Source organism: Mytilus edulis, chromosome 3, assembly GCF_963676685.1.
Source record: "Mytilus edulis chromosome 3, xbMytEdul2.2, whole genome shotgun sequence".
In the NCBI taxonomy this organism is placed as follows: Eukaryota; Metazoa; Mollusca; class Bivalvia; order Mytilida; family Mytilidae; genus Mytilus; species Mytilus edulis.
In genome coordinates, this window is record NC_092346.1 from 26,280,199 (window position 1) to 26,303,065 (window position 22,867).

General features: G+C 32.6%; 2 protein-coding genes across 2 annotated transcripts; both read left to right on the forward strand.

Annotated features, from left to right (window-relative positions):
* The first annotated feature begins 353 nt into the window (after positions 1-353).
* Positions 354-6,759, forward strand: LOC139516091 (uncharacterized). The gene is made up of 3 exons (XM_071305940.1): positions 354-461; positions 3,524-3,579; positions 4,046-6,759. The coding sequence occupies exons 2-3, from the start codon at positions 3,555-3,557 to the stop codon at positions 6,727-6,729; spliced, it is 2,709 nt and encodes a 902-aa protein (XP_071162041.1). The 5' UTR covers positions 354-461; positions 3,524-3,554; the 3' UTR covers positions 6,730-6,759.
* Positions 6,760-12,585: 5,826 nt separating this feature from the next.
* On the forward strand, positions 12,586-21,096 carry LOC139516092 (uncharacterized). The gene is made up of 2 exons (XM_071305941.1): positions 12,586-12,683; positions 18,558-21,096. The coding sequence occupies exon 2, from the start codon at positions 18,569-18,571 to the stop codon at positions 20,960-20,962; it is 2,394 nt and encodes a 797-aa protein (XP_071162042.1). The 5' UTR covers positions 12,586-12,683; positions 18,558-18,568; the 3' UTR covers positions 20,963-21,096.
* Positions 21,097-22,867: the final 1,771 nt, after the last annotated feature.

Here is a 22,867-nt window from a genome sequence, read left to right on the forward strand (position 1 = left end):
AAACGAAATCATTGATACCGCTTTTACGCCAAAAAAATAATCTTTTCTCTTCCTCTTAACTTCAGATACCTTTTACATCAAAAAACTATACTAACCTCCAATCAGAGTATGCTAGTCCTAAAGACAGATAAATTGCATGGTTATATGTCGGACTAGTCTACTCTTAAAGAAGGGTAGTGTACCTACCATCTATATGACTTCACGGTTAAGCTAGTAATTAGCCAAAGACATTTCCGTAAGTCATTTTGGTATTATATGCAAATTAAATTGAAATATATAATTATTAACACAGCTATAATTCTGTGAATTTTTTTTTATTATTAAAAATAGGTGTTCGAAATCTAAATCGGATTTTAGTCAACTCTCTCCGATATTGATCTGTAATTCGCAATGAATTTTGACAGATAGCGGGAAAATTATATCATTAGTGATTAGGAAAGAGAACAGCTCAGAGAGGGCAGGTATAAAATCAAGACAGATAAGACACAATCATTTAGTGTTCATGATGAGAAATGAAAACTTTGTATTAGGATCATGAACATTTATAAAAGTTTAAAATATTCTGAAACAAAAAAAGCAAATTATGAAGAACATGCATAATAAACGCAATAAATGCAACTAGATTACATGTATATAACATTTATATACATGTAATCTAGTTGCATTTATTGTGTTTACAACATAAAGTTTACATAGAACTTTTAAAATAAAAAGAAAAAAAAAATATTCACCTATATAAACTAAAATTTTTCCAAATTATGCATTTCCCCAATTGGTGTGCTTCTAACTGTTCAGTATTTATAAAAAGAAAAAAGAAAATGTGGTATGATTGCCAATGAGACAACTGTATATCCACAAGAGACCAAAATGACACAGAAATTAACAAATATATGTCACTGTACGACCTTGAACAATGAGCAAAGCCCATAATGCATAGTCAGCTTTAAAAGGCCCCAAATGACAAGTGAATTCAAAGAAGAAAACTGCCTTATTTTTTAAGCCAATTTCTAGCAATTCAAGTGAATCACTTTTATTGCCTATAATTGACAAATTTAGTCTTTGTTGGTCAAATAGAATTGTTACAGTTCTATACATGTTTTTTTTTCTTCATTAAACCAATTGAGAGGCGCTATGATTACAAACATGGACATCAATTAGTGCTTACATGTACATGTATAAATGCATATATACAGACTTGTGACAGTAGAAAAATTTATATGGAGATAAAACAGGCTATTATTTGAACTTGGAATTATTTTTAATTATGGAATTTCCATAATTTCTTGTGTCTAAAATTTTTAGTAAATTCTAAGTTTATTTGGTATTATAATCTTTTGAGCGGTTAATAACACTTTCCATTAAATGTATTTTGGTTAGATAGTGTTGTGCGCGGCACAGTACATTCTATTGAAAATATACTATTTACTTTGTAATAGAAAGTGTTGTGCACAGCACAGAATAAACATGGAATTTTTTTTAAATTTTAATAACAAGAAAACAAGCAAATTCCATAATTAAAAATAATTCCAAGTTCAAATAATAGTCTGTTATAAATACAATTTGATATTAAACAAAACAATTAACAGGTTGGGACCCCCTCTCCAGGTGAGGGACAGTGGCTGATCAAGAAATTTTTACATGTGGCGGCCCACTCCAGTCATGCTTGCCTTCTGTGATTCCCTGTTTAAAAAAACCCTGTCCTCCTCTAATTGCACCTCTAAGGGGTACTCCTTAAATGAGGGACTGTCAGTCAATCAAGGGGTCACTTTGCTGTTGTAGAAAATAAAACAGAAAAACTTATTGTTTGTTGATGAGTTACATATAAGTTTTTTGTTCATATGTTATTCCGGGTACGCGTACGTAAATAAGACAGTTAGTGTCTTGTTTGAATTGTTTCACATTTGTGATTTCGGCCGGGGCCTTTTATAGCTGACTATGCCACATGGGCTTTGCTCATTGTTGAAGGCCTAATAGTGCCCTATACTTGTTAATTTCTGTGTCATATGTTATCTTGTGAAGAGTTGTCTCATTGGCAATCACACCACATCTTTTTTTAGGCTCACCTGGCCCTATTGGGCCAAGTGAGTATTTTTTAGCGTCCGTCCCCTGTTGTCGTCATTAGCTTTTTACATTTTAAACTTCTATAGAACCACTGATTGGAATGAAACCAAACATGGCATGAATGTTCCTTATGAGGTGCTGGCTAAGTGTTGTTACTTTAAAGCTGATCCATCATCAAAGATGGCCGTGGCTGCCAGCAGGGGACTTAGTTTAACATAGAACCCTATGGGATATACATATAAATGTCTTTTTATAGAGAACAACTGAATGGAATGAAACCAAACAGGAATGTTCCTTATGAGGTGCTGACCATGTGTTGTTACTTTGAAGCCGATCCATCTGACATCTAAGATGGCCGCCAATCATGCCAATGGATGACTAAGTTTTACATAAGACCCTAGGGGAAATACATACAAATGTCATCTTTTAGAGAAACACTCAATGGAATGAAACCAAACATAGCATGAATGTTCCTTTAGAGGTTCTGACCAAGTGTTGTTACTTTGCAGCCGATTCATTATCTAAGATGGCCGCCAGGGGGGAACTAAAGTTTAGCATAGGAAAATCTTCTTTTAGAGAACCACAGAATAGAATGCAATATTTAACCAAATTTGGTCTCAATCATTATTTAAGTACCTGTTATGATTTTTATCTTTTTTCAAAAATTCAAGTAGAGTTAGGTGAGCAACACAGGCTCCTGAGAGCCTCTAGTTATATTAGCTTTGCTTTTGACTTAAAAGGGGAAAATTCTTTATAATTTCAAACAACTTTTCTCACTTTCTTTTAATATTGGAGAAGATGCAAGTCAATGAATATTACAAAATTCTTGGAAATGTTTTGACCATATGATACCAGGTAGACGTATAGTTCTTTGGGAAAAGTTTCTTCAAATATTATAAATATGTTCCCTTTTGTACTTTTTGAAGTGGTTTTTCAAATGTACAATATTTAAAAGGGGTGCTCATTACTTTGAGGGGTTAACCCTTATTTTGTTCCCAACCTGAGTAAAGTTGTACTATAAAAAAAAAATGTAATCTCCTTTGAAACATTTATTAGGTACTGATTATCAGATTGTCTGCAAAATGATATTGTAAAATATCAGCTGCAAGTTACAAAATGAAGATTTTTTGTATTCTTCCTATTGTTTCGAGCAGCTGCTATTTTACAATCTCTATATACAGATTTCGGGCTGTATTTGTGTCATTTGAAGTGTCATACCCCTAGCCAGGTGGGTTCAGGGGGTTTGGACACCCCCCGCCTTGAAAACAAATAATCACTGTTAAAGTCAATGTTCTGTTCGAATTGTGACTGTGAAAGTCAAGTTTGTGAGTCCATCAAAACCCCAAATTGGAAATTCCTGGCTACAGGCCTGAGTGTTTTTCTGTGTTTCACCAGCAAACCAAAAGATGACTTGATAAGTTCAGGTCAGACTTATTATAAACTAATATTTTTCTATTTTCAGTCCAGAAAAGCTTCTTATATACCGAAGTAAAATGGATCCAGGCTTAGAAGAAAAAGGTAATAAATTAAAGATAAAAAAGGTAGAAACCAAAAAAGTACATTTTGGTTCATTTACGGTATATTTAGCCAAAGTGCTTCCTTCATAAAAAAAAATCTAATGAATAATCACATATAAAAACATGAACAACAGCAAAAAAAAAAAAAAAATTGATTTACACTAGGTTACATATCAAAATAAGATCTGATATTGTCAATGTAAATTTACCCCAGAATAGAGGTCTCCTACGAACCTTTATTATAAACATTACCATAATATCTGTTCCAGTTGGAACAAATATAATAATGATAAGGTTTAATTATGGTCAAATGTGTAAAAATTATAAATGCATAAAGAAGATTTTTTTTTCTGGACATAGGATAACTAGTTTACAACTGAATCAAAATCGAAAAAAAAATAATTCCACACCGTTTTACATTAAAATTTCCTCTTTATTCATAAATCTTGAATTTTTACCTTTTTCAGGATCAAACAATAGTGCCGGTTCTGAAACACCTATGGATACAGCTGAAGGGTCAAGTGACTCCAAAAGTCCTAAACGTAGTAAAAATGATAAGTTACTAGACTCTGACTCTAGCAGTCCATGGTCTGACTTTCCCAGCTTGAGTGACGATGATTCATCTGAGGAAGAAGACATTGAGGAAGGTGAACGCACAAGTCAGATTAAACTGGACAGATTGTTCTGGTATCTTTATTCTAGGTTATTGAAAGATAAAACATGTTTAAATGACATTTACACAGACCTTTTTGCTAATCCTGGACTTTATGACAAGTTTAAATTCATCAAGAAAATCATGAATGCTTGTGAGTTTGGACCAACCTTTGATACTTTTTGTTTTTCCCTGCCAAGGCCAGATAATATGGAGAACGATTTCAAAAGAGCTGTTCACAGCATGAAAGAGCTTCTAAAGAAGTGTCAAGATGGGTCTGTTACAACAACTTGTATGAATTCTTTAGATTTTCCTTCGGAGTCATCCAAACAAATGGCGGAAAAATTATTGCAGAAGTTAAAGAAGAAACTTGAAAGAGAACCAGTTGAACAACCCAAACAAGATAAAGCTCTTCGTGAACAAACAAAGAAGGCTGAACAAATCCCAGATAAGGGGGTCAATGGTACTAAAAATGATGATCAGGACACAAGTTTTAAAGAAAAAGCTTCCTCCAATGCATCAAATACAAGTAAAAAAGAAACCAGTTCCAAAAATAATACTAGTTGCAAGGAAGACAATACCAGTCTAAAGGCCGCAAATTCTCAGGATCAAGAAAAGAAGGTAAATGGTTCTAAAACAAATGCTGGTTCCTATTCTGAAAATGATGATCTAAAGGACACCAGTTCTAAAGAAAAAGCTACATCCAAAGCATCAAAAACTAGTAAAAAAGAAACCAGTTCCAAAAATAATACTAGTTCCAAGGAAGATAATGCCAGTCAAAAGGCCACCAGTTCTAAGGATCAAGATAAGCAGACACCAGATGATCCAGATGCAGAACATGATCAGAATGAGGAAAGCATAGACGAAAACCAGGAGGAGCACAATGATTCAGACTGGGATTATTATGGAGCTGAAGAGGAGTTTGATGAACTTACAGAGGATAAAAAAATAAATAAGATTCTTGCAAATAGCTTCCCACATAATATAATTTATTTGCTGTCGGATGGAAAAACAGATATTATACCATCTTGGTGTGGTCAGATACAGGTTCTTGTCAATCCTGTCAATAAAATATTGTCATTTTTGATGTATGATTATGTACCATTGTATCCAGATGATATAAGAGGAGCGATATTAAATGGAATGTCAGCACCAGTTGTCCGTAGAAACATTGCTAAGGAACTTGAGAAGTTTGAATGTTGCAGACTGTTAAGGATGGATGTTCCACTAAAAAGCTTGGAAGAATTGTTTGTAGTTCAGCCAAATGATAGGGAGTTCCTCATATTTTCAAAATTGACTCCTCCTGCAAAATTTTATCAGAGATATATCAGTGTCAGTTGCAGGGATCGAAATAATTGGAGTGAAAGGCAGCCATTTTTACCTTTTGAAGGTCATTCGTTTTCCGATTGTTCAAGAAAGTATATGCTCATTTTTGGTGGAGAAGTTTCAGAGATGTCAGACATCATGGCACAGATAATTGCATGTAGACCAGAACAAAAAATATGTACTGAACCAAAGGGAAAAATTACTATGGTGGATCTAATAGAAAAATTAAATGAAAATGGTGATCCAGAAAATTCCAGTGCAATTAACACTCACTCTAGAGAGGAGGAGACTGAGCATCAAAATATAGATGTTAATATAAGGCACAGGAACAATATATTGGACATGTTGATTAAGTACAAAATTATCAATGAAGATCAGGGTGAAAAAATTAAACAGAATGTGGATTTGAAACAAAAAAAGCCACAAAATAAGAAGATAAACAACTTTCTTGACAAGCTAGATCTTGACCCATGTTTGAAGGATTATGTCAATTTTGGATGTGAAGATGTCAGCAAATTGGAGAAGCACTTGACAAAAAAATTAGAAGCTGGAGAATATGGCCATGAAATGGAGAGCTTGATGTTGAAATATCCAGAAAGATACAACTTTGATGATATAACAGTTGCTGAATTCCTTAATGCAGAAAAAGAGGATAAAAGCTATAGGACTCTTTTTTATTCCTTTTGCAGGTCTGAACCAGAACAATGCGACTGCACATGGCACTGTAAGGTATGCAAGCAGTGCCAGGATTGGAGATCTTGGCATTGTTCCAACTGCAACAAATGTGCATATGGCATATCAAATTCCATATGTGAATATTGTGGCTATAAAAGTTCTGGAAAATTTATTCTTCAGCCTGATTCATATCACACAGAAAAAATAGAAGCATATGAAGGAATGTATACTTGTAATAAAATAAAAGACCACTGGAATTTAAAGTTGTCCATAGATGATGTCCCGGATTGGACAAAAGAGGTGAAAGTTGATGATGAAAGTTCAGGAGACTTCAAGCTAAAAGATTATATAAACAGGGATGACCTTGGAATAGTTAACCTTTGGGCATTGGCTATAGGGTTGTCTGGTAGTGGTCCAAGGAGGCACATTGGTCGTTTCTTCACTGAGTATTTTAGATATCAAATTGCAGAAAATATTCCTCTGATTGTGTTACATTAATAAATGTTATGTATCTGTATAGAGAGAAAACATTTGAATAGGAGCTACTGGAAATGTACATTCTTTTGGGAAATTGGATATTTGTTACATTTTCTTAGAAATTTTTTATTTGTGTTCTATAGATTTTTTGTTATTTATCATTCTTTGCTACCACAAAAAAGTGTTTTGTATATCAATTTGCTTACTTCTATATATATATATATTCTTTACTGTAAGAGCATGTTGATTCGTGAATAATTAATATTAGTGCTAGGATTTGGTTTAAAAATTGTAAATATTGTGTAGTGTGAATTTACATCAAATTATTTTATTTCCAAGCTGGAGTTTTGTTGCAATGATGTGGATCATCTACAAAAAGTTATGAGAAAAATAGAGTGTTCATTTTTATGTTTGTGCTAGTTTGTAAAAATAGCATTATTGATGATGTAGATTTAGGTTTGAAATTTTCCTAGAAAATTGAGAATCAGGTTACAGCTAGTGTCTGAGTGAAAACTCTTAATTTTTTGTAAATGTAGTCAATATCTAAATAATGTTCAAGAAATTATGTAGCTTTCTGTTATAAGTACAGCTAGTGCTTCAGTTATCTAAATCATACATGTTTTTCCGTTTTGATTTGGTTCTAATTGTACAGTTTGTACATGTGGTGTTTTCCTTGAAAAATTTAGTTTATTATTTTGACATTGAACTTTGACAAATAGGTAGTATATATATAAAGTTGAAGAAGAAAATTTTAATGCTTAAGTAAAATGGTAATTATTTTTTTTTTATATAAAGCTTGGCAAAAAAGATTTTTTCAAAATTTCAATACAGTTATAGTGGGTTACTTCCCCTTAAATTAATGATTTGTACAAGGAATACACAAACAGTGTTCTGCAAATGGTCCAGCATGATAAATGATTTGCCAAGTGGTTTTACTACCTTGTTAATGAGAGGACTTACCGGGTAACCCACAATTGTAAATGATATTTCAAAAGTTTGCACAAGAAGAAACCTTAATTGGTTAACAATTTCATTAAAAATAGATTTACTTACCAAAGACAAATAAAACCTGTTTTAGTTTCTTCCAATGTTATTGAAATATGATAATATATATGAGTTATAAGTTTTGATTTAAGGTGAAAATTTCTTGATAATATACAAATAACTTGTATGTACATGGAATGTTTATTATACATTTCTGTTGTGAACATTTTAAGCTTTACATTTGACATGGCTAATTTATTTACATAAAAAAAACTTCACTTTCATTTATCAGGCAAATTGTACATACATCTTTTCTTTTTTGTCCTTTTTTGTTTGAAATAAAAATTAAATGCAAGATTTGATTTTATTTTCATGAAAGAACAGTGAAGCTGTGAAAAAAACTTGACATTTAGTTCACATGTTCATTATAATTTAAACAGTTTAAAATCTGCTTAAAATTAGGCCCAGGAATTGGCCCAGATTTTACAGTCCACTGAACAAGGAAATATAATAGTGCAATCAGGATATGATGTCCTATTGATGCAAATTCTTTATGACCAATACAAGAAATGATGAAAAATCTTTAATAGTCTCTGTGAATAAATATGAATTCACATCCTTTGTCTAGAGATTAGACGATTTAAGCCTTTTTGTGTGGATTAGACAACCATGTACATGTACTTCTTTGAAACACACAGACATAAAAAGATGTGGATGAGTGTCAATGAGACAACTCTCCATCCAAGTCACAATTTGTAAAAGTAAACTATTATAGGTTTACATAAAGCCTTCAACATGGAGCCTAGTCTCACACTAAACAGCCAGCTATAAAGGGCCTAAAAAATTACTAATGTAAAACCATTCAAGCAGGAAATCTAACAATCTAATCTATTTAAAATCCATAATCACCTATGAACCGTTATAATTTCATACTTTTTATTTGACATGTATAATAAACAACACCAAAGGGTGTGTTGTAATGATTGTACAGCTTTCTAGGTCAAAGGTCATTATCGTCAAGGTCGATGAATCTAGTTTATGTTGACAACCTAATCTTCTATGGTTACGATCATGTCTGCTCTATATCTCGAGAACCGTTATGATTTCATACATACATTAACCAACACCAGAGGCCAGGGTGTGTCAAAATGTTTGTACAACTTCCCTGGTCAAAAACTAGTTCCAGTTGACAACCCAATCGGCTATGGTTACGATCATGTCTGCTCTATATCTCTGCTCTATATCTCGAGAACCGTTATGATTTCATACATACATTAACCAACACCAGAGGGTGTGTCAAAATGTTTGTACAACTTCCCTGGTCAAAAACTAGTTCCAGTTGACAACCCAATCGGCTATGGTAAAGATCGAATTCGCTCTATATCTTGAGAGCCATTATGATTTCAAAGCTAATACTTGACATGAACATTAATCAACACCAGATAGTGTGTCAAAATATATGTGTAACTTCCAAGACGAAAGGTCAAGGTCAAAAACTTACAGTTAACAATCCTATGTCCTATGGTAAAAGATCAAGTCCGCTGTATATCTTGAGAACCATTATGATTTCAAAGCCTATACTTGACATGTATATTAACCAACACTAGATGGTATGTCATAATCTTTGTACAACTTCCTAGGTGTAAGGTCAAGGTCAAAAATTGGTTTCAGTTGACAATTATATGTCCTTTGGTAAACATAATGTCCACTGTATATCTTGAGACCCCTTATGATTTCAAAGATTATACTTGCTATATACATTAACCAACACCAGAAGGTGCGTCAATTTGTATGTACAACTTCCAAGGTCAAAGTTCAAGGTCAAAACTGGTTTCTGTTGACAACCCAAAGTCGTATAGTCATGAACCAGTATGATTTTAACGTTTATACTTGACATGTATATTAACCAACACCAGATAGTCATACAGTATGTACAACTTCCTAGGTCAAAGGTCAAGGTAAAACAAAATTGGTTTCAGTTGACAAACCTACGTCCTTTGGTAAAGAACTTATCCGCTCTATATCTTGAGACCCGTTATGCATTCAAAGATTATAGTTGTCATGTACATTAAGCAACACCAGAGAGTATATCAAAATATATGCACAACTTCCTAGATCAAAGGTTAAGGTTAAAAACTGGTTTCTGTTGACAACTCCATGTCTTAAGGTAAAAATAGTGTCCGCTCTATATCTTGAGTACCATTATGATTTTAAATTTAATACTTGACATGTATATTAACCAACACCAGATGATGTGTCATAATGTATGTACAACTTACTAGGTCAAAGGTCAATGTCAAAAACTTTGGTTTCAGTTGATAACAATATATCCTTTGGTAAAGATCGTGTAAGCTCTATATCTTGAGAACCATTTTAATTTCATAAAGTTTATACTTGACATGTATATCAACCAGCACCAGAGAATGTGTCATAATGTATATTGTATACTTTCCTAGGTCAAGGTCAAGGCCAAAAACTCCGGTCTCAGTTGACAACATCATGAGACAACTACATTTTTTTACCACACGTCATCCATCTCAATGATGTCTAGTTAGTTCACATCCAGTTCTGCTGTCAAGACTATACAGGCTGAAATGTCTCGCCTATTTTACTTATCATTATTGAATTTATACTGAAAAATTGAAAATGAACATGACGAAGGTATTACTACAAATATCACATAAACTTAACATTATCCATTATCAATGATCCTACAAAATTGGGTTAAGTTCAAATGAACCCTGCCAGCAAGATTTGTAAAAAGTCGAACTCTGCTTGTTACATAACATGGTTGTATAGACGTAAAACATTTTGTGTTTCTGGACAGTAATTAAAGCCATAAGTGGCAATATCTTTACTCAAACCCAGTTTGCTAATGCCCAATACATTTTGATGTGTCGAAATGTTAAGGGTTACAACAGCTATTGAGGGGTGTTGCATATTGTGGAAGTCTGTACTGGGCCAGAGTAATATATGTCTTTGATGCTACATAGAATTGCTTAAATTCACGCTAATGATTGGACTCTGGTGGATAGTTAGTCTGATTGACAATCATACCCCTTACCGAAAAATAAGCCCTGCGGCAAATGTTTGCCGCAAGATTACCATGCAAACGAAGGTTGCGGCAAGCTGGCTGCAAACATCATTATGCAAATTAGATTTGCCGCAAGCTTGCTGCAATTGTTTGATGCAAGATTGCGGGAATTGTTTGATGCAAACCTACGGCAAACTTGCAGTAAGTTGAACAATTTATTTCTTTCAAGTTACACAGCAACATTTTTAAAAAGTCAATTCCTGCCTGTATACAAACAGTCATTGAAAGAGTTCTTGTAAACTTATGAGATTTAAGGAAATACTGAATATCCTATACTGAACCAAAATGCCTCCTTGATCTCTTATACTAGTATGTGAAATGCATTTTCTAAACTTTCAAATTTCAAATTGTTTTCTTCCAGGAAGTGCCAACTAGGCATGCCAGGTCAATATTGTATAATTCTTGCAATGTTCTTGCAAACATATAGAATTGTCTGCAATCTTGCGGCAAACATTCTTTATCATGTTAAACTTTTTTGCAATCTTACAGCAAACATTTATGTTTCTGCAAACATTCTTTATCATGTTAAACTTTTTTGCAATCTTACAGCAAACATTTATGTTTCTGCAAATTTGCCGCAAGCCTGCAGCAAAAGGCTGCCATTTTTGCCATAATTTTGCAGCTAGCGACAAACATCTGCAAACACTATTCTCTGTGTTCCTGCAAACACTTCAGTTCCACAAGGATCGACCCCATTCCCTTATGTTATATAGAATTTGGAATTTTAAAACATTTATCTTATGAACCATTTTTGTAACTTTGACCGGAATTTGTCTGACAATGCATTAATGAGTTAGCAGTTCAAAGTTTAAGTAAGCAGAACTATCGACATACTGAAATTATGGGGGAGGGGTGTTTCGTAAAGCTATATTTTGAACCTAACGAACATCATTCTGTTCACCAAACGTGGTGTAGTCTATAGTTGTCAAATTTCACCTAGAAGGGAAAAGGAAGACTCCCCCGATATAGACCAATATCAAAGTACATATAGTTTTTGTCGAACCTGCAACTTTTGTTGCAAAAGGCTCGACATAAGGATAGTGTGGCGGCGGCGTTAATTAACTTCTTAAAAGCTTTATATTTTAGAAGGTGGAAGGCCTTGATGCTTCATACTTTGTATAAAAATGCCTCACCATGTTACCAAGTTTCCGTCAGTCACATGTCCCTTGACACCATTTTCATGGTTCAGTGAGGCTACTTGAAAACATAGTCAAGTTAAGTTTTTTTGTAATGTGAAATTCTCAATCAGACGATACACTATTGAAACGTACATAGATTTTGTCAACTTTAAGGTAAAAATGTATAATCTTCACGGTCTCCATTCCTGCCAATCTGATAATTAAGGATATCTGAGACTATTATAACACTGAATATAGTAGTCTCAGAGGATAGATCAGGATAGTTATCAGCCAGTTTATTTTTTTTCCTTTTTTGAAAAGAAGTCTACAAGAGTTGCAGTGGCGATAAATTATCAATCATACTTGTCTTGATAAAAATCACACAACAAGAGTATGTAAATCATTTGATTTTCAGACTAGGAAAAATAAACTTAGGATAATGGGGCAAACATGTATCATCCAAGTTTTCATGGCTTTGACAAACGCATACAAAACGAAACACCACATTTTTTTCTATCAAATGGATGCGTCAACTCTTCTTCATCACCTGAATACTACACTGTCCGACTGCTTGGACTGCTGTAGTACTTTAATATAAGTATTAAAAGTCCCAGCTCAGAGTTACATCAAATATATGTATAAAAACCGGATTTTATGCTTGATTATATCCGATACTGTTTTATATTTAGAGTTAAATGACAGATGGCGGGAAACTTTCCCTCGTTAATTCTTTAATTCAGAATTCTCGCAAGAATGTGAAGATTGATTTTTACCATAAAGTAGGTTAACAATTGTGTTACACTACAAGCTCACGAACTTCATAACTATTGCCATTCTTGTCAACAAAGTTGAAAAAGTCAGTAGACTAGTCCTTTTCTCAGCCTCAGCTGCACAGGCACTCGTCTCAGAATTTCCCCCTATATACCTTTATCAGGGGCGTAGCTAGAAAGAAATAATGTGCAAGCAACCAAGGATTTGTATAGTGAGACTATACAAATTATCCTTGTCAGGACTTATAAAAAATTATGATTGTAAAACTATTAGTATTAATAAATTTTCTGAATAGAGTAATACATAAACAACACACATTTGTGATACCGAATTTACTCAAAATCGTCAAAAATATGCGCTTCGGGTCTAGGCAGAAACAAACTTCTCTATTACTTTGTCAATATTCACACTGAAATACAGATGAATATGCAGTAACTGCATGTCGTTGTTCATTTTTTATCGTACTTTTGTTTTCAACATACGAATTACACTGATCGTTCTCCATGGTAGCACTCGCAAGATGTTATAAACCAGCTTACATGTTCGGCATCGAGTGACCAATTAAATTCGTCAAAATTACATGCCAGGTCAGTTTCGTATGTCTCAGACAATAATGAGATTTGTTCGTCTGTTATATTTCCTAAAACACGATGAAGCAGATACAGCACAAAGAAGCGACTTTCTAATACTGGTACTAGACGCGACTCCACTCTCCAGTTCCCTTATCATATGGTTTATGAATGCAAAAAATTATAATGAGACTTTCCAATACTGTTTTGGTGTGTTTGCAGAGTGCTTGGCTCTGGTAGTCTGGGGACCACATCGCCTCGGCATATTTTCAATGTTATCGAAGGGTTCTGATAAATCTAATGTCGATTGGTTCATTTCATTCCAAACTGATGAACCGTCACAGGCACTTGTCTCAAAAAAAATTATTCTTATATACCTTAATATAACACAAGGTACAATTACTTAACTAAATTTTTGATTATGACACCCAGTCCCAAATTCCCTTTATTTTTTTTATTTCATGGTTGTCAAACCTACTTAAACTTATATGCCGTAAATCTAAATTGATTTATCTACACAATGGTATATGACACGACTATCATTGTTGTCGGGATCATTAGTAGCAGGCCTCAGAAGTCGGTCAATGGGATGTTTTTTTGCATTCGTCTCAATTTTTGGCAACACCCAGTTCGCATGTAATTTTATACAGGTTTCTCATTGGTCAATCGTCTGGCTAAAAATAATTGTGGGAAATTTTGGTCAATTTATAACTCTACATTAGTGTCGTTGTGTACACGTGTGTTTCATAACAAACTTATTTGGGTTTGTTTCACATAATCTGTAAAGAATTTACAATAAAGGTAATAATTCATAGTCAGAGGGAAGCTGACAGTTTTTATTTTAATAATTTTTTATAATAATTCAATGACTGCGGGCTGGGTGTTGCCAAAAATTGAGACGAATGCAAAAAACGTCCCGTTGACCGACTTCTGAGGCCTGCTACTAATGATCCCGACAACAATGATAGTCGTGTCATATACCATTGTGTAGATAAATCAATTTAGATTTACGGCATATTAAGTTTAAGTAGGTTTGACAACAGAGAAATAAAAAAAATAGCGGGAATTTGGGACTGGGTGTCATTATTCAAAAAATTAGTTAAGTACCTTGTGTTATATTAAGGTATATAGGATTTGTTTTTGAGACAAGTGCCTTAAGGTATATAGGATTTGTTTTTGAGACAAGTGCCTTAAGGTATATAGGATTTGTTTTTGAGACAAGTGCCTGTGTGAACCGTGCACTGTAAAATGTGCTCCAAAACTAAATGTCTTAGACTGAGTATTACAAATTCATATCTTGTAAAAGATACAAGTTACTGTCCGATTTTGCCATCATCTCCAATAAAACTTTTATTTTGAAACCATATGCCGTTATTTAATGACATTTCATCTATTCAAAAAGTGACAACATAGGTGTTTCCTTTAACATTCAATTTATAAATTTTGATTTTGCCATTTTTTTTTTGCATTCCGAATCGATGTGCATGCAACTGTGTGTTAGCGTATAGGGAGCTATGCGCCTGTTTATATAACACAGGTACTTAACTCGCAATATAGAAAAATGTCAGGCGGTGACTTAATTCCGTTATATGTCGATTTCTCGGCTGTCAACCACCCTAAAACTTGTTATTTCGTAAATCTCAACAAAAGTAGGAGCGAAGATAAATTTAGAGTACAGACCCTTGTGTTATAAAAATGTATATAGGATTTTTTTTCTGAGATGAGTGCCTGTGCTCAGTCAGCTACCGTCTCAAATACATTTAATATGTTATGGTCGGTGTTACAAGTCTCAATTCAAGCACACCAATCTGGCAATCAAGTAAAAGATAAAGAGGATATACACTATGATTGTGATTTCATTTACATATATATATCATTGTGTGATGTGTTTTCGTACAAATAACAATTTTTACTGCTTACTGTTTTCACTGTTGATTTTTTATTCAGGAGTTTACTCAAATTTAAAAGCATGTCCTGTAGATTGATTTTAGGTACAGTATCTACTTTTTTTTTGTCAAGGCTTACTGCAATTTTTTACTGTTTTCTATTACTTTGTGCTGGGAACAGTATATCTAAGGGGAGATGAATCTGATAGGCTTTTCGGTATAAAATTGATGAAATCTCGTACTCCCCAAGACTTCTGAGATTTATAGATTTTGGTAGGTCTGACTGAAAAAATATCAGAACTGCTCAACAAATTAACCACATAACTCTAATCATAAATAAATACAAGTTTTATCATAAAGTAAATATATTTTGTCATATAAAATTACCAAAATAAGTTCGATTTATTTGATGTAAAGTGATTTATTATTGTTTGGAAATTTGAGAATCATCGTGGCAATTGCCGCCATTTTTTTATTATCCATATAATCCTTTTTACATTCTGTATCATTCTTTGATGAAATGAATGCAACTTTAACAATTTTAAGTGACATAATACAAGATTTATACTCTTGCATCACTATAAAATTAGTTTGAATGACATTTTATTGATATTATCAGAAATTATCAGGATAATAGCGAAAATGTATTTTACACATGTCTGTTTCCGTATCGAATCTTTATTACCTATGACCCGACGATAAAATCGACTACAATTAGTTAGTGTCAAGTCCCGTCAATATATATGTTCCTGCTTTGTGTGATTTTTGTATGTAAAAAAAAAACCGGTGTCATATTTTTTATATGAAATAAAAATCAGTACACGGCTAGGTGATGACTAAAATCTGGAAATTAGTATTTTCTTAAGTCGTGGTTCTGGTACGGTGATTGCTTGAATCATAAAAAAATTTATTTAAAACTTTTCAGAACTTAAAAGTCAATAGTTTTTGGTTGGTGTTTCATGTGATGAAATTGTTAGATTTTGATTAATTTCAGATTAGCACTTAGTTTGTACAAAATACATTATTTATTTTTTTAGATAAAATGCATTTTTCAAAATTTATGGTTAAATATTAAAAGTTAAGACTGTTTTCATCTTCATTTATCAAGGATGAATAAAAAGAATTGTCAATAAAATATTGAAATTTAAATGAATATTAAGAACCATGATAACTTTAACTGGCTGGTTTGTGATAAAAATGACAAAAAAAAACATGATAGTCACATGTCTTGAAGATCCGATGTCAGACAGGCAGACGATATGGGTATAATATACTTCTTGTAACCCCTTAGAGTATTTCTTAACAACTATTCTAGTGATGCGTATTTTTGACATTAAATAAAAATGGCTGAACAAGCAAGTTTCATTTATATTAGTTCTTACGGTCATAAATTTTTGAAATCAAGCATATAATATTTCACTATTTTTATTTGATCCACCCCCTGTAAACAAAAGTTTAAAATGTAATCCACCCTCTATTAACAAATGATTAAACATTAATATGCCAAAATTTAAACATGCAAAACAGTTAACCATGTCATTTCATGGAAATATTGCAAATATAAAATAGTCTTTTCTAATTTCCTATTTTGGGCTATTTAAGAAAAACATGTTCCTAAGTAAGACCCAAAAGGATCTTTTAATGAAAACAAAACGGCACATTTGTAGTGTTCGTCACCTCAGAATCATCTGTTAAGACTTTTGTATCAAAATTCAACTGTTTGTTTGCAGATTAGATGAATATTTTATCAATAATTGGAGAATTTATTGCTCTACAGTATTTTCTTTCATGATGCGGCTTGCCGTGGCCATGATTAGATTTTTTTTCAAAAATTTCACAAATCGCTGTAAATTTTAATTTATAATTAATTTCTCCCAACATGCTCGAACTATTAAGCTGATTATAACAAAATGTGAATGAAATAACAACTGTTTTATTAGTGTTATGCAGCACCAATATAAAAAAGAAGATGTGGTATGATTTCCAATAAGACAACTCTCCACTAATGACCAAAATGACACAGAAATTGACAACTTTAGGTCACTGCACGTCCTTCAACAATGAGCAAAGCCCATACAGGGAAGTCAGCTATAAAAGCCCCGGAAATAACACTAAAACAATTCAAATGAGAAAACTAATTTTATGTATGCATTTTATATCGTACAAAATGACACAAAATGGCAGCTTCCTACATCATCTAAGTCATGTAATGTCTTACTTAATTGTCATGATATGAATGGTGGTAAAATTTATTCGGCAAAAATATAATTTCATTATTTGACTGTTGTAATTATCAGTTCTTCTTGACATATATATGGTATTTTGAAGTATGCAAACTACTCATTTCCATGTGCGAAAAATATTGATTCCCCACTTTTAATCTATAAAAAAAGATTGAACCACACTTTACCACACACAGAAAAAAACTTGTATATTGACCACAAAATGACAAATTTCAGATATTAATTGTATGTTCTTATTTGTCATTATCCAGATTGATCAAAAGGTTATCCTTCTGAAATTGTTTCATGTTAAAAAACTATAATAATAAAAATGTTATTAAGATATTTAAGCATAATTTCATTGTATATAGAGCATGTAAAAAACATTTATTTCAAAGAGATAGTTTTTAATGACCTTGACTACCCATGAGGGTCTTAACATCATTTTTGGAATATACAAATGGATGTACAAAGGGAGATAATTCAATCCCTGCTATCAACTTTTTATAAATGTTTCAATGTTTCAAGGAGTTTCAGCAGCATTTTGCCACAAAATTATTGCTTTAAATTTCATTATCACAAAATTAGATTTAACATATATTTTTGAGTAGAGAAATATTGTTTCTCATCTGAAACAAATTTATACAATGTATAAGAATCCTGTGGTTAATTTTATTTTTCTGTATTCATATTCCTGCCAACTTTTTAAAATCCCCATAGCAGAACTGCAAGTGTGCCTCTCATATTGTCATAAGTGTTTATAACCTACTTCTTTATAGGTTGAATGAGTTTGTATATGCTTAAATACCCTTATTACTCATTTGATCTGTGTTGTTGGGTTCAGTTGAGTTCATATACATTATAATAAAAATGTTTGGTCCTAGTTCATGATATTAAAATACATTCTGAAAAGACCATAGCCATCAATATATATGTGCTGGAAGGTCCTAGGTACAGCAGTGGAAATGACTTTTACTTTCTGCACTTCCTTGAAAAATATTTTATGATAGACTTACTCTACACAACCAAAGTGTGACTGTCCGCTAAATTGTTGAATGAAGAGTAAAACTTTATGAGTAATTTTCACAAACCTGAACAGTCTTTTTTGTAATGGGCACATGCTAGTAGCCATATTGAATTGAACAATAGTCTGCCTTCCAGTTACTTGTTATAACAGACAATAATTAATTCTTTGAATATTTCAGAGTTGAATACCATGGCCAGTGAAGGTTCAGAAAACTCTATGGATTCGTCTGAAGTGGAAGATAGTATCCAAGATTCTGAAAATTCTGAAACAGATTTTAATAACAGTAGTGATCAGAGCATGGAGCAGGATGATTTGTCATCTAGAGATAAAAAGGAAGAAGAATCTGCTAATCAGATGAAATTAGACACAATATTTGGGTGTGTATATTCCGACAAAAAAAAAGGACCCCTTGAAATTTATAAACTTTTGCCTGGATCACTTTATGAAAAGTATGAATTAGTTAAGAAAATCATGAATGCCTGCAGTGAATTTGGACCAATCTTTGACACATTTTGTTTTTCACTTCCAAGACCATATGAAAAAGAGAACAGTTTCAAAGGAGTTGTACAAAACATGAAAAAGCTTCATAAAAAGTGCCAAGAGGGATCAGTGGAATTTCCTTCAATAGATTTGTCAGAATTCCCATCTGAATTCTCAAAACAACAAGCCAACAAATTACTTGAGAAGATAAGAAAAAAACTTAAAATGGAACCTCTGAAAGAAAAAGATGAACCACCAGTTGTATTGTATACTAAACTGGTACCTGGTGGAGAAATTATAAAAGTAACAAAGAAAAGAAAACTTGGCACAAACGAAAAAGATACCACCACTGAATTGAAACCTGACTTCTGTAATGAGAGTAAGAAAGAAAAATCATCAAAGATAAGAAAACATAACGATGATCAACATGGAGATTTTGAAACTAATGATCATGATAACTACGATTCCGATATGGACGATTTTGATGATGAAGAGGCTTTCAGTGATCAGAATGAGGAGCAGATTGTTAACACTATACTTGACAACAGTTTTCCTCACAGTATACTACATCTGCTGTCCGATGGTAAAACAGATATCTTGCCATTGTGGTGCGGTCAGATTCAGCTAAGAGTAAATCCTATTGATAAATCATTGTCCTTTTTAATGATTGACTATGAACCATCGTACCCTGATAAAATAAGAGATGAAATTTTTAAAGAAATTTCCTCGCCAGAAGTTTGTGAAGCAATTGCCAAAGAAGTAGAAAAATATGAATGCTGCAGACAGCTAAGGATGGATATTCCGCTTGAAAATTTGGAAGAATTGTTTGTTGTCAATCAAAGTTCAAATGAGGTTTTGATATTTTCAAAACTGGTTCCCTCGGTCAAGTTTTATCAGAGGTTCATTCATGTCAGTACCAAGGATAGGAACAATTGGACAGAAAGACAGCCATTTTTGCCATTTGAGGGACAATCCTTTACTGATTGTTCAAGAGAGTATTTATTAGCTTTTGGAGGAGACTTCTCAGAGATGTCGGACATCTTGGCACAGATAAAGGCATGTAGACTTGATCAAAAGATTTGTATGAATCCTAAGAAAAATACCATGTCTGAGCTCCTGCAGGATGTCAGTGACAATCAAACTGGGAAAGACTATTCTTTTTCAAATGCTAAAAAGAAGACAGAAGACCGAAACATTGAGGTCAATTTTACACGTAGGAATAAGATACTAAATGTTCTAAAAAAACACAACATAATATCAAAGAAAATCTGTGATGATTTAAAGAAGACGATGAAAGTCATTCCCTTAAAGATACCCAGCGGAAAAGTGTACAATGGTCTGGATGATCTTGATCTTGATGATGTTTGTTTTAAGGATTACCTAAACCATGTTTGTATAAATGTTCGTGAACTTGAACAACATTTGACCAAAAAATTACGCGCAGGAGATTACGCTCATGAAATGGAGAGCCTGAATTTGATGTATCCAGACAAATATGATTTTGACGATATGACTGTAGCTGAATTTTTATCAGCTGAAAAGGATGATTTAAATGGATGGAAAGAAATATTTTATTCCTTTTGTAGATCTGGACCAGAACAAGATAGCTGTACATGGCACTGTGACGTGTGCAAGAGTTGTGAACCTTGGAGAACTTGGCACTGCCCAAAGTGTGATAAATGTACATATGGAAAAGAAAATCCAATTTGTGAATTTTGCGGCTACAAGGATTACAGTAGTGACTTTGAATTGATGGATTTAAGAAATAAGAGACACAAGAACCAACAATTCATCATCCAACCATATACATATTATTGGGAAGGGATGTTTAGTGAAGGAAACACCAGTACAGTTAAAAGAGATTGGAATATTAAATTGTCTTTGACTGATATACCAGATTGGACAAATGAGATAAAAGTTGATGGTAAAACTACATGTACAAGAAACTTCATCCTGAAGGATTATCTTAATCATGATGACCTTGGGATGGTTAACCTATGGAGATTAGCATATCGCTTGCAAGGTAGTGGACCAAGAAGGCATATTGGTCTTTTTTTCTCTCAGCGTTTTAGATGTGAAATTAGAAGTAATTTTCGGCTGTAGTAATGAAACGTAGTTAAAAGGCGTAGAAAGTGCATGGGGATGCAAAAAGTACAATTACCATTGAATTTGTTTCATATTTGTTTTTAAAGTATTTCCAAACAGAATGTTTTTACATTATTTTTATTTTTAGTGTCTTTACCGGGTATATACATCATAAGAAATCTAGAAAAAGGAAAAGGTTTAGCACTTAAACATATTTTCTTTCTACATGTATAAGGAAGGTTATATGTTTGATACACCATATGTTTTTGGTACATTTGTTTTTCCTTGGAGCATATGGAATAAAGAAATAAGTTTCTTTTGTTTTGATAAAATTATAAACATATCTGTAGCTTCAGTTGATATAAGAAAACACGTATATGTCAGTAATGGTACTTAAAAATTAAAAATGAATAAGAAAGGCAAAAGAATGCAAGAAAGAAAAAATGTACATTGTTAATTGTCACGAAAAAATAACTGAGAAAACATGAAATTAGTTTTCGTATTTCTGAGACAAATGTTGCAGTACTTATGCAGCTAAGGAATCATCTAGCAGTATAAGGTTTTGTAAGAAAATTTTCTCTATTAAATATCCTCCAAAAATTTACCCCTGTTTTCTCTAATATTCATTTTTAAGGGCATTATTCTTTAATCATTTAACAGCCATCCAAACCCTCATTTGGAATGACATTTCCATCAGTTGTCCTTGTCTAATTTGCCATATTTTCATAAAAATTTGAAATGACCACATGAAAAACTGCTTCCATTTTCTTCAATTGATCTGTCTTATTTTGTCGTAACAAACTACACATGTGTATGAAATGAGAACCATACATTTCATTTTATTTGTGAAATATATTTGAATATAATTTTTCTTTTAAATGTCATTTTATTTGTGAAATATATATGTATTTAATTTTTCTTTTAAATGTCATTTTATTTGTGAAATATATATGTATTTAATTGTCCTTTTAAATGTCATTTTATTTGTGAAATATATATGTATAAAATTTTTCTTTTAAATGTCATTTTATTTGTGAAATATATATATGTATACACATGTATAACTTTACTTTTTAAAAATATTAGTAACTAGCATGACCCTGCATTTGTTTTTGACCAAATATTAAAAACAGGTACATCATTACATGTAGATGTAGTGTAAATACACATTTATTACAGGCTATTTGGCACTGAAGATACATAAGGTGTTAACTGTAACTAAGTTAAAAATCTCTCTTACCAGGTGACATTGGTGATGGTTAATGTATGTGTGACATGTTTGTGACATTGGTGATTTTAAATGTGTTGGAGACATTGGATTGTTGATGTGTTTGTGACATTGTTGATTGTTGATGTGTTTGTGACATTGGCGATTGTTAACATGTTTGTGACATTGCTGATTGTTAATGTGTTTGTGACATTGGTGATTGTTAATGTGTTTGCTACATTGGTGATTGTTGATGTGTTTGTGACATTGGTAATGGTTAATGTGTTTGTGACATTGGTGATTGTTGATGTGTTTGTGACATTGGTGATTATTAATGTTTGTGACATTGGTGATTGTTAATGTGTTTGTGACATTGGTGATTGTTAATATGTTTGTGACATTGGTGATTGTTAATGTGTTTGTGACATTGGTGATCATAAACATGTTTGTGACATTGGTGATTGTTAACATGTGTGTGACATTGGTGATTGTTAATGTGTTTGTGACATTGGTGATTGTTAATGTGTTTGTGACATTGGTGATTGTTAATGTGTTTGTGACATTTGTGATTGTTAATGTGTTTGTGACATTGGTGATTGTTAATGTGTTTGTGACATTGGGGATTTACAGTCAGTAGATTTGAATATGTGCCAAGGAATAATTATTCCAATAGATTTATCTTAAAATCTTCTTACATGCGAAAAAAAACTTTTTAT

Coding starts and splice junctions, on each gene's coding strand:
- LOC139516091 (XM_071305940.1), top strand. CDS start 3,555: ATGGATCCAGGCTTAGAAGAAAAAG. Junction 3,580..4,045: donor TCCAGGCTTAGAAGAAAAAG/GTAATAAATTAA, acceptor TACCTTTTTCAG/GATCAAACAATAGTGCCGGT.
- LOC139516092 (XM_071305941.1), top strand. CDS start 18,569: ATGGCCAGTGAAGGTTCAGAAAACTCTATGGATTCGTCTGAAGTGGAA.